The sequence below is a fragment of the Chaetodon trifascialis genome, chromosome 2, assembly GCF_039877785.1.
Source record: "Chaetodon trifascialis isolate fChaTrf1 chromosome 2, fChaTrf1.hap1, whole genome shotgun sequence".
In the NCBI taxonomy this organism is placed as follows: Eukaryota; Metazoa; Chordata; class Actinopteri; order Chaetodontiformes; family Chaetodontidae; genus Chaetodon; species Chaetodon trifascialis.
In genome coordinates this window covers 16440611-16453755 of record NC_092057.1, presented here as the reverse complement: position 1 = coordinate 16453755, position 13145 = coordinate 16440611, and the positions used below count along the sequence as shown (strand labels likewise).

At 39.6% G+C, this 13145-nt stretch overlaps 1 protein-coding gene across 2 annotated transcripts in view; it reads left to right on the top strand.

Annotated features, from left to right (window-relative positions):
* Nucleotides 1-3390: 3390 nt before the first annotated feature.
* Nucleotides 3391-13145, top strand: part of LOC139349075 (phospholipid-transporting ATPase ABCA1-like) — a 38873-nt gene continuing 29118 nt past the window's right edge. Inside the window, exons 1-5 of one of the 2 annotated variants that reach the window (XM_070989556.1) lie at nt 3391-3613; nt 7729-7837; nt 9132-9225; nt 10305-10446; nt 10667-10785. In XM_070989556.1, coding sequence (XP_070845657.1) covers nt 7772-7837; nt 9132-9225; nt 10305-10446; nt 10667-10785 — 421 coding nt within the window. In that variant the 5' untranslated portion in view covers nt 3391-3613; nt 7729-7771. The remainder of the gene's footprint in view (nt 3614-7728; nt 7838-9131; nt 9226-10304; nt 10447-10666; nt 10786-13145) is intronic. The other variant, XM_070989565.1, reaches the window with a different exon arrangement.

Genomic DNA, 13145 nt, shown 5'->3' with positions numbered 1-13145 from the left:
GACTTTATGGCCACATATTTTTCTCCAAGTGTAATTGGATGAAAATGGACTATTGTTGCTCTCACTCGACCTCTCCAGCTTCTGTCTTGGACTGGGCAGAGGTAAACACCCTGTACTTGTGCACGGTATATGGAATTGTTGGTCAGTTTCGTTCTTGCAGTTTAGTGTCCTCAAATGTCCTGGAAAAGGCAAAGATTGCCAGTTAGCTGCTCTGTAAATTACATTGAACAACCTTGTGAAAGCAGAGGATGTGGAAATAGAAAAAAAAAAAAAAAAAAAAAAAAGCTGTTTCCTTCTCTGCCAATCAACAAATCATTGTTTTGATTTTATTCTTAATATATTTTTAAAAATGCATTAGGAAGTAGTCTGGTCTTTATTGAATAATACAAAATACTCCTTTCAGCTTTTTTTTTTTTTTTCATGATTACAATTCAACACTTTAAAAATGACAGCAGCTTCAGTTTTCCTCAGTTACCCTAAATTCCTCTGATTAAAAGAAATAAAAAGAGCTACTGTATAATTGAATCATCTTGGATGATTATCATCCATCTTCATCCAGCTCTGGAGCTTCTTTGATGGATTAAATGACCAATCACTCTGACTGAGGGTCCAGTTTTAATGAGACCCCATGCTGGGAGACCTCAGTGGATCCCATCCACAGTGGAGGAGAGACAGGTTTCTAAGTGACCCATGTTTACCAGGATGTAAATGTACTTAAATGTAGGCTCATTTTCTAAAGCTCGATCAGTTGAAACTTGTTGTGATGTGTCAAAGAACATGTGCTCTGTGGTAATGGTGATGTTTGTTGGAGGTCGTTTGAGCAAATTAAATAACACAAAGCAGAAAAATGTTTATATCCAGCATGTCGCTGGAAGACAATAACATTATGGTACATTAGACTTGACGAGACTGCAAAGGAGTAGAAGTGGTTGGAGCATTGAGGTTAACACTTTTTTCCTCACTTGGTATATCTACAAATTTATGATCCGTGTGAGCATGTGTGATAACCAGCAGTCGTTGTTAAAGTGTAACAAAAGCAACGCAACATTTGCTCCCTCCTAATCCAAACTCAACCACCAAACACAACCACCTTCTTCTTCTGTTTTATCTGGCATGGGCAGCAGGCAGCCATGCAGTCAGACACACAGAGCTCACGGAGCCGGACATGATGACAAAAAAGTGTTACAGTTGCTTGTTGGACAGCAGAGCGGTGAAGTTAACCAGTGGCCATGCTCAAGTTGGTTGATGTTTAGCCGCACTCAGCGGGGTGGAAATTGCCGCTCAATCATTCAGGCATTCTTGTACATTGTTGTGAATGTTTCATATAAATCCTGGTGTTTATTAGTAAACCACCTCTGTGTGCATGACTGCATGTTTGCATGTACTCATATTTTAAGTCATCATCTGAATGCTATGCTCCTCTGTAGGCTACATTCATTTATCAAAGTGAGAGTAATTGTCAAATTGAAGCACATGAAGGTTCAGGAGCGATAACCAGTAGCAATTTACTGACTTACTTGAGACTTAATTGTTTGACCAATCAGTCCATCAATGAGTGAAATGACCCAGCTTTGTTAAAAAAAATAAATAAAAAAAAAAAACTTGCTAAGAAACTTGCAGAGAATTGCGAAATGGAAATTTTAATATTTGACTGCTACAACTTTGAATGATGAGCTGGATTATTTTGCAACAACTGCAAAAGAAATTAACGCTGTTTCTTCTTCTTTGTATTGCTGCTCTGAATATTATGCGTTACTGCGTCATTGTCAGCGGCATGCTCTCTGTGGCCTGTTGTGGTTTGATGGATGAAAGCAGCAAGTGCAAATGAAGCGATAGCAAGTTGCCATCCATCCATCCATTTTCTAAGCGGCTTATCCTGTTCAGTGTCATGGAGGACTAGAGCCTATCCAGCACACATTGGGGCAAGAGGTCTGAGGTCCACTCAGTTTGCCAGTCTGGTACAGGACTAACATACATACAGCATACAGAAACATTCACCCTCTCACTTATATGATTTGTGTGGAGACTTTTTAGAGGCAAGACTGATTAAGCGATACTGATTCTAGTATGAAAACCCAGAAGGATTTTGCAGATTACCCTGCAGATTCCCGATTTTATTCATAGTGTTCAATTTTAAAAGGCAACTATGCTCTGTGGTTCAGATATGTCTATTTCATGTCTGGCTCTAAAACATAAATTACACCAGTTAACCAAAAAAGAAATTTGAAGCTGCAAATTTGTAGCTTTTAGATACAAAGTACATCTTCACTTGCTGTATCTAAGTTATAGTTTAACTTACTCTCTTGTATTTCACTTCTTTATTCTATTTCAGCCTTATTTTTATTTTTCCTATTATTATCAAATAGGTTTTATTCTCCATCCTGTTCTCCATTAATTTTCTATCCCAGTGTTTGTGCTCTTTATCATGGAAAAGATCAATCATTTTTGTCAGTTATTTCATTGTCAGTTTGAGTAAATCACTATTTCTGCAGTATAAATACCCTGAATCTGTCAATCAGGTTCAGTACACACCATGGGGAGCTTCACGAGGAGTGGATTGAGGCTGGAGTCATCAAGAGCAACTACACACAGATATGTCCCTGAAATGGGCTACAAGTGTCGCATTCCTAGTGTCAAGAGTGGAGAGGCACAGAATCCAAGTTGCCTGAGGTCCAGTTTGAAATGATAATTTTGAGTGCCATGTCATCTGCTGGTGTTGGTCCACTGTGTTTTATCAAGTCCAAAGTCTATGGGGTATTGTCACGGGGAAGATGAGAGGCGAGAGTGATGCAGTAATTCCTGAAAAAGGAGCCCTGACCAAGTATTGAGTGCATAAATTAAGATACTTTTCAGAAGTTTGACTTTTCTGTATTCTAAATCCTCTTTTTAAAACTGATCTTAGGAAATATACTCATATTTTGAGATAATGGATTTTTAATTTTCATGAGCTGCAAGCCATAATCATCAAAATGAAAACACAGTAGGCTTGACTTTTCCGACTTTTCCATGATATTCAATTTTTTTTAGATGCACCATATAAGCAACAGAAACCAGCAACATACCATATCTGTATAAGCCAAGTGTTTCTGCAAATTTCTATATTTAATAAACATCAACAACAACAATAATAATGATGATTTATTTTTAAAAATTCTCATAACTACATACACTCTCCTGTTGTGATTTCTGTGTGTATCAAACTGACGATACTATTACATGGACGAGTAGTGTAAGTGATAGTCGTCCGTCCCTTGCGGACGCTGCTTGGCACTAATTGAAAAGCAGCGCAGGGCCTTGATGAGGCGTTGAGGGGTGCGCTGGCCCTTTAAGTCATGTTTTGACTCCGCACGTGCTTGCCTTATATGGGAGGAGCATCCATCGATGACCGTTAGTTACCTCCGCCGCCGCTCTGCTCTCCTCTGCTCCGCATCGAGCAGCGCTATAAAACCCTGCTGGAGGCGAAAAAAACTGTTTTGTCAGACACAGAGTCAGAGAAGCGGAGGAGCGCAACAGTAAAGGAGTAGAGTGTATTTATTCGTTATAACTTGTCCTGGACGAGGAATTCACTATATGAAAAGAGGAAGAGTGGACATTCACACCGTTCAGGATCAAGGTCGGTGAGACTGAGCTTTTTTTCTTTGAGTTGTGGAGGAATTGTGAGTTTCTTTGTTGGACCAACAAAGGGATGTAACAATATGCCTCCGTGTTACAGTTAAAAATATTTTCATGTTACTGTTTGTCCATACATTGTCAGCTTAATGTTTACTCTTTGGCCTTGAGTAATTAGCGTTAACCGTCGAAAACTAACATAATTTTGGTCTTAAATGCTAATTGCTGCTCGATAATTTTGAGCGGAGTTTTTTTTTCTTCTTCTTCTTTTTTTTTACATTTTAAGGTCGCAACGTTAAATGAGACTTGTAATGTGTCGAATGCACGTTGCATGTTAATGGTAATAACGTTGTGTATATGAAATGTCAAGTCAAGTCCTTGCTGGTTTTTACTCTTTTATTTTATCATTCAAGTCAGTATCTTCTTCAACCGTCTGCGACTTGGATTAGTCAAGTGGTCAGGAGCAAACACAGGGCTTCCGGCGGGTTGTTTCAAAAATAAAAGCCTCTTTGTGGCAACGTCTTTTTTGATATCAAAATATAAACCATGAAGAAGAATTTGAAAATCAAGCAGCGAATGTCTAATTCTCTCGTAATGTTCTTCTGTGTAAACTGGTTCAGTTATTTTCTATGGTTTCCAAAGGCTAAATGCAATGTACCTAATGGCACGTCACATTTCTTGCAGCTTTATGCTGAAATCACGTTCATCTTGCTTGTGGTCTCATTTCTGCGTGCTTGACGCCGCTGTGGGTCAGCATCGCGCAGCTGAATGATCGACAGTAACCTGATTTCAAGAGATCAGTGAGACACAAGTGCTCAAGTCAGTCAGTCAGATGATTCATTTTAATAATGATATAATAATATCTGTCATAATGTTGGCAATGGGTCGAAATGAAAAACGTGCAAACTTTTATGACAATTAACAGTATTTAGTCGTATCTATCTTTTAACGCCTTTCCATGTTTTGTTTTCACAATTTGCGCCTGGTCAGCGCAGTAATGTGTTATTTTTCACTGTTTTTTACTAATGTGCATGTCTGCAGTGATGGTGCAGCGTCGACGAAATGCATTTGCTTTCTGATTTCATTTGTGGTTTGAAGACGCCGAAGTGTGTCTCGCAAAGCACCGACTCTCTTACATCTTCTTCATCGTAGCAAAAAGCAACAGTCCTTTTGATGAGTTTTAAATTTCGAATGATCTATCAAGTGTGTTGGGAAGACAATGCAGTTGAGGGAAAAAAAATCTACATGAGTGTGACATAACACGTGAGCTAGGGTTGATGGTAAACAAGTATGAAACTGAGGGTTTCTGTGGGCCACTAGAGGCGCCCTGGCTCTGCACCATTTGGGCTGCTCGACACTCAGCAGAGAACCTTTCCTGTATCTGCATCCGATGTGTTTTTCACCACCGTGTTTATCAAAATCAGACAATGTATGGAGGGTAAACTCGTCAAAAACCTGTCAAGATTTTCTCATATAGTAAGATTACAAAAGCAAAACATTCGATTCAAGCTGATGCAAGTTGGATGAAAATCCGTTTTTTAATGGGTAATAAGCACGTAAACATGTTGTTTGGTTGGATATCAGTCCTCAAATGAAGGTGGGGAGTTTGAACATCCAAATTTACTGCCAGTGCTCAAAATTGATTGTCAAAAATTGGGATGTAGTTCGGAGGAAAGAAGGAAGAAATATCCATTCAGTGGGTCCCAAATGTGACAAAGGTGTAAATTGCATATGTTGTTGTCCACACACAGCACTGCATTTCACATTATGGGAATGTAGGTGGTGCATTTTCACTCATTCATTTCATAGGATTTGTGCAATAGTGTAGTGAAATGCAGTCAGAGAAAAATCCAGTGTTACAGCAAAGAAAATGTTGATTTGTGAGTAACGATCAGCCTGTGCTGGCGTGGTTATTGTATTAAAACCAGCAGCCAGATAAGCTTTGATGTTGTGTCGATCATCTGATCTGCTTTTCAATCACATCAAATGGTGCGCTGTGCTGTCAGTGCATATCTGTTTAAATTGTGTAAATCTACAACAGGTATTTTACATTTTTTGTCGATGAAACGGTTAAATACGTGCCGTGAGTGCTGCCACTAAATCAAGTGAGTCACGCAGAGAAAATAGATGTACCAGGAGAGCAGATGTTGTACCTGGGTCACTGTGTTGTTTGTTGATCCCAAAGTTCCTGTTGGTTTTCGTTGCAACATATCTGACATTCCAGTGGATTTACTTGATACAGCCAGTTTGCCTGTAACTGAGGAAAATGTGTGCAATGCCGCTGAGTTACTGCTATAAAAAATGAAATGTTAACATCTGTGTTGTATTTCATTTTGTGTTTATTCTCACCCTGTTGTCTTTTTGGCCATCGCCTCTGATAATTACTTAATGCTCGAAGAAGGCGTAAATGCTGGCAGTGATGTTGTAAATTAGATTCACAATGTAAGTAAGTGGAGACTGTTGGGGAAGTGGTTAGATATGATTAAAGTGTCATCATGATTGCATCAGAGAAAGAGTGGTGCAAAACCATAAAGAGCTGGATCAATGATTTGATTAGGGCAGGGCGTTTTCAGCCCATAAACAAATGATCATCTTTGATCATCATTGTGTCCTCATTGTGCTGCTGTTCTACTCTCTGACGTCCAATCAGCTTTATTCTGTGAGGATTCTCTTGTTCCTTTGTCTAATGATTTCTAACTTCAACTCTAAGTGAATTGTCAAACTTTTTTTAGATGACATCAATGCTGTACATCTAAGACCTGACAGACTGTATATTTTTTTCATGTGCTGTAACCAAAGGGTCTCAGTCTTGGGTGGCTGACCTGCTTCTGACTCTTGATAACTACGTGTCTGTCTCAGAAAACAGCATTACAAACGTAGCTACGTAACTCCTGATCGATAGCTCCCTGTTTCTGATTTGTGGGCTTTCCAGGTTTTACTTACTATCCAGAAAACAAAGTAATTTGTCCAAAAAGAACCACAAAATCCCAAAACTGCAATCAATTTTTGTGTATCCTGGAGTTTGTCATCTAAATGGACTTGGTGGTCTGATCCTAGTATGTTACGTAAAAGTTCATGGACTTTTCAATCTGTTTAAATAGGATACACGAATAGGCATGTATCCTATTTGTGTATCCTGCACAGATTTCCATTCAGGCTGTATCACATATCACTCAGTAAATCTGCCATAACCCAGCGTCTGGCATAAAGTTTGTGTTAAAGTTTATCTGTTTATTTCCTTCCTATTACTTTGAGTAAACCTATTAATGCTGTTTAATCAGTGGGTTGTTTGATTTATATTGAACAATGAGGATGACGTGAGGTTAAAGAGATTATTTCGTTTACATTAAATGTAGTATTGTGTGTGATACTGAGGTGTTAACGGGGTGAAAATTGCGATAACAAAAGGACTAACAACAACTTTCACCACATGAAAACTGCCCACCACCCACCCGTCCTCCCAGTTATAACAGCAGCTTGCCCTTTGGACAGATGAGTGTGCATCAAGCGGACCTGAGTACGCAGCGGTTAGCAGCCTTTCTCAGTCATCAGTCGACTTCATTCGCTGTTTCGAGTGTTGCTGTACTCTTGGCTGCTTCACGTTTCAGAGCGAAACTATTTCCAGTCAGTAATTAGTCTTTGTTTTTTTTATAGTAACTTACTGTATTTTAGTTTTATCTGTTTTTTAGGAGTTAATAACAAGCAGCCAGGTAATGGTTCTTGGCCTCATTTTTGGCTTTTTTCTTGATTATTTTTGTGACTGTTTTTTTTTTTTTAATGAGTTGTTTCTTCCTTTTTCATGCCCTAGCATTCCTTTCATGAGTAATTGAACACTACAGCTATATTTGGTACCGTTGCATGCATTTGGTATTGGTTTGCTGATGTAACGACTTTCTGTTCTGTTTTCACATCTGGTTTGTGTGTCACTGTATGCCATAACCATATCTTTTTCCATAGAAACAAAGCAGGACTGCTGAGGGTCAGTTAGCTGACGGTGTTAAATCTGTAGCCTTTTCACACTGAGAATGGTGTTAATTGTTGACAGTGTGAGCGCTGCTTTTGTCTGTTGTACATGTGCGAGTTTGCAGTGATTGACCCTCTCTTTTTTTGCGTTCACAGCGAGGCGCTGGAGCGTGCTCAGTGAGGTTGGGAAGACGTCAACATGGCAGTCTCCACTCAGCTGGGTTTACTGCTTTGGAAGAACTTCACTTACCGACGGAGACAGACTGTAAGTAGGAGTGCTTCAACTTTCTGACTCATCAGAACAATGGAGTCGATGTGTATTCAGTATAGTACTCACTAAATTATTTATTCAGCGATTTGTTTTATGTATTGTTTTTTATTAATTTAAAAATATGATTGTTTCTTACATCATATACTTTTGCATTAAAATGTTTCCTTCGCATGTCTATGTATCACATGCAGTATTCAGTTATGTATGCTACTTGGCAGAATCATTAGCTAACACTGCATTGCCCTCTTGTTGATGCTAATAATACAATCAAGCATCAGTCCACAAAATAATACTGAAGACTAAAAAGCAAAATGGAGCAGTGGCAGTTCTTTTGTGTAATTCCCCATGAATTTTTTTTGTCTCACATTGTTGATTTTTTTCCAGTACCACATGACTAGTCATAAGGGCACTACAAAGCCCTTGTAATTTATAGTTCCAATGCATATGCAGACCGCAACAATGGAAATGACGAAATTATCCTCTAAGCCACTTGGACTGAAAAGCATTACAGTTTACAGATTACACTGAGTCAATCAAAGATGTGATGATGACACATTCACACGTCAGGTCCATTGTCCAGTTACCATCTTGTGCTGGTTGATGCCCACACACTCAAAGTTATGCAAATCAAATTCAGTTCCAAGCTGTATTGTAGTGCTTCTTTATGTGTGCAGAGGCTCATCTGCACACAATTAAGCCATTTGACCATGAAGCAGAAACCTCTCCTCAAAGTGACAGCTAGGGCTGCTTGACAATCAGTCCAATTATTTCCAACAAAGGGTTACAGTGTGTTTTCTAAGACAGTGTCTTTATTCTTTATCCCCACGCTGCATGTCTGCCATGCTGGTTAAGGCCGAGACACAGGCAGTTAAAGTGGATGGGCCATATGGAACAGATGGACTAACTCATAGCCCTCTAAACCCTGTCTACCCATATTAACCCATATACTTGAACCAGACTCATGGTGGGATTAGAGTTTACAAAAAAAAAAAAAAAACACTGACAGCCCCCTCCACATGCACACGCACACACACACACACACACACACACACACACACACACACACACACACACACACACACACACACACACACACACACACACAGACTTACACAGCTCTTCTAAACTGAAAACACACAAAAAACTGCAACGCATAAAGGAAAACCTGGGTCAGTCTTGGGATGTTTAACTAATTTGTTTCACAAGTTTTACTTCCCAAGAGTAGAAAGCCTTTTCTTGTTTGCTTGTTAAACTTCTATCTTCATCCCTTTTTGTCTTCCTTTCTCAGATCCAGCTGCTGATTGAGATCATATGGCCCCTTTTCATCTTCTTCATCCTGATCTCAGTGCGAATGCATTATCCACCCTACGAACAACATGAATGTAAGCAGACGGGGAGAGGGAGGGTGACCCTTGACCAAAGCCTTTTTGAATTATATTAAATTATATTTGTAGATGTTGCAAGACTTGAATTCCTTAATGTAATAGATTTATAAATAAGAAAGGTTACTTATGATTTTTCATGCTAAAACCTGAGAAGTGTTAATTGATTGCCATTTCTCGTGTACCTCAAACACAGTGCAGTCTGTTCTTCTGTTCCAAGACATTGTCTGCTTTTAGACAGTGTTTGCCTCTTGGTTCTTATCCAAGGTTTCCATGTTACAGTCACATAAGGATCTGTTGGATTTGTCAATATTTGTTTGCACTGTGGGAGCATGTGATGATAGACCTTTAGCTCCTGGAAAAGGGAATAGCAACGTAATTCGTCAGCAGAACAGGTTTCACAACTTTGACCACATTTATACTCAATAAGCTTATCACCGGTTTGAGGCACTTTTAAGAAGGAAAGCAGTTACCTGTAACAGATCCCACAGGTATTGTCATGTGTAGCTAATTTATTAGAGCGAGTTTGTCACTAAACTGTGCATGTAGTTTCCTGTACGAGCCGCAGGTTGAGTCAGTTCCATGGAATAGATTTTTTAAAAAGCAGGAGCGCATTAATGACATGTGCCTACTTTTAAACAAACCAAGTGCCAAGTGTAAGCATTACGATTATGTAATCACATGCTTGTTTTGTTTAATACCAAACCAGCACTGAATTACCCAGTTAACCCAGTGAGCTCCAAAGAAGTTTGACCCCCCCTCTTGCCCTCTTTACTTATCTTTTCAGTATAATCACTCGTTAACCTCAGTAAAGTGCAGAAGCAGCAGTAGAATTAGCTGATAAGAGTACAAACAATTGTAATGTGGATGGTTCCCAGTTCTGCCACACATTACAACACTTAAGCCTCTTAACTGTTGTAAAGTTACTGAGACAATGATCTTAAAATGGAATGACAGATATCTTGCTGGTTATCAGTATTCTCCATTGAGGTCTCACAATGTCTCAATTTTTTTTTAATTTTCTGCTTTGCAAACCTTTTACGTCCAAATTCAAATTATGCTGTCCCTTTCCTCTGCAGGCCATTTCCCTAACAAGGCCATGCCCTCAGCGGGTACCCTGCCATGGGTACAAGGCATCATCTGTAATGCCAACAACCCCTGCTTCCGTAATCCTACCCCTGGCGAAAGTCCCGGGGTGGTGGGAAACTTCAATGATTCTATGTGAGTAACATGGCCCTCTTGCTTTAATCAAGTTTAATCAATGCACTGCTTTGGTGGATTCAAATAATTGACTTTATTAATGCTATTTTGCATTAATATTGTCCAGTCTTTTCACCAACGTCACAAAAGTGAGGAGATCATCTGTGGCTTTGAATCTTAAGGGACATCGAACAGTGTGTCTAATTTAGTTTTCTTCTTGTCTCTTTGCGAACATCACCAGAATCTCTCGTCTCTTCATTGACGCCAAGAAGATCCTGCTGTACACCCAAAATGATAAAAGCTACGAAGGCTACAAGGGCCTGTTGAGGGCCCTCAGGAAGCTTCAGAAGAACACTGCCCGTAAGGACATGCTTTGATCTTTTGTTAAGTTTTTGAATGACCTACCGGTTGATAAGTTCAGTCACCCACCCATTCACATTGATCAGCCAGTCATCCATTTTTGCTCCTAGTCCCGGAGTGCTCCTACTCAACTCCTTATGTGGATATGATCTAACCGCATCACTGACTCATACCTGCAGGTTATTCACACATTGCCATTAATGCTTCTGAGCTTCAGCTCGGGAAATATTGAAGTTTATGAAAACACATTGTTTCAAAATTAAGCGAGAAGGACCGTCAAGATATGTAATCTTGACGATTATCTTTTAATCCTTTACTGAAAACAGCATATTGTAATTTGTTCAGTCTACAGTATTAACCATTCAGCTGGTCTCACAAAATGAAAGTCCTCTCTCCGTTCTGCACAATGTCTTATTTGTTGAAATATTCCAAAGTACAAAGTTAATCGGGCTTGAGTCATTGCAGATCAATAAATTTAGCAAAAAAACGGATAAGCAGCATGTTTAAATTAGATAGGTGACTTTTCAAGGCCAGTTTTGCAGTGTAGCAGCTGATGCAGCTGAGGTTGGCTTAAAGTCTTCAGAGCAGTGTTGAGAATGTAACTTGCCCCATCCTTATCGCTGCCTGCGAGCTCTGGTGGGCCCAGCTCCCAGAGGCCTGAAGAACAGAAAATTGTGCACCACCCATGCAATCATTGTATAATCACTCTACAGATCTGGTCGAAGATGCCAAGTTGTTCTGACCCCAGTGCTTCCTGTCTGTGATGGCCAGGTCACAGATGTGATAAAGTCAAGCTGTTCTGCCATCAATTTTACCAATGCATGTAATCATTATCTTAAATTATAGTGCTAGAGGGAAATATTCATGATCATGACCCTGGCAGTCACACTAAAATAACACCTGGTTGATGACTCTACCATCAGTCAAAGCAACCTGAAAATAGTCAAGAGGGCAGTGTTGAACTCTGCACTTACTTCACTTGAGTCAGATAGAAGTTACACAAACACATTAACTTAACTAAGTGAAAAAACATTTTTTCATTTCAATTACCCCGGAGTCCACCTTACTCTGACGTGGGAGGCATGCTGGGAGATTTCCAGCTGACTACGTGTACAAAGACAACCACACCAAAAAGAAAACATGATGAATACCATAAGCACGAGCATTACAGGACAGCAGTGGCATAACTACTGACCTCAGTTAATTGCTATAGTGAAATGAGGGAGTCTAATTAGACTGGATGCATTTTTTTTTGTTCCATTAGTGTTCTCTTCACACAGCTTTTCTCTGATATTTAGTTTCAATAAAAAGGGTTTTAGCTTGGCTTCACATCAGATGCTAATGTAAGGGTAACTTGAGCAGAGTACACCATCAGAAATTATGCAGCAAAGCAGAACAATCAAGCTTCTCCTTGTTGTTTTGGCTACCGTCTGCTCGGTTAGCCCAGAGGTACAGTGTGTTATGCAATGGCCCTACAAAGCATAGTATCGCCTGTAAAAAGGAGAGTGATTACATACCAGAGCAAATGAAAAGGCAGCATTTGTATTTACATTTAATTGTCAAAAATCCTAAATTTGCATGTCTCTCAGTTTGATTGTGTGGTATTGGATGTCCTCAGCTGCTTTTATGTGTTTCCTATCCATCTTGTTAGCAGTATACATTACAGCCCTGTAATAGATCTTCATTTTATCTACTATCTGTGAGCCATTACATTTCAACTGGAATGAACAGAGCAAGGGGCCTGCATTGATTTTTTTGTTTCTTTTTTTATTCAGGCTCGTTTATTATTTTAAACATCGGTGCATCTGTGCACCAATTGATTTCCAAATGCACAGCAGGCTGATGGTGCTCAATGCCATTTTCCACTCTGTATTTGTCTGTAATCCACGTGAGGGAATGATGTAGCACAGACAGTTAATGTTGGTGCAGGAAAAGGCAAACAGTAATGCTGATGCAGAGTGATGCTGTAGGAGTAACAGCATGGATCAAAGAGCTGAGAGTGGAGCCCCTCACGTGTCTGTTAATAATTCAGCACCTGGCAGGGTCAGCGAATGAGATTTACACTGACAGAGAAGGGGGACTGTGAGGGGCCAGAGGGAGGGATGGGCTTTTTTCCACCATAGGATGACTCCATAAATCACACAGGACATACACGTATTTAATCCAGTCTAATGCATTTCATTTGAGATAGTACCGAATAGCAGAGCAGATAGACGAAAGGAAGGAAATCTACAGACATTTGAACATTAAAGGAACTGAGTTGAGATGTGAGATGAGAAATAGATAAATGGATAAATTTCGTCTGGTCAGTGTCAAGCTTTTCATATGCTACAGGTTTTTTTCTTATCTTCCCAACTGAA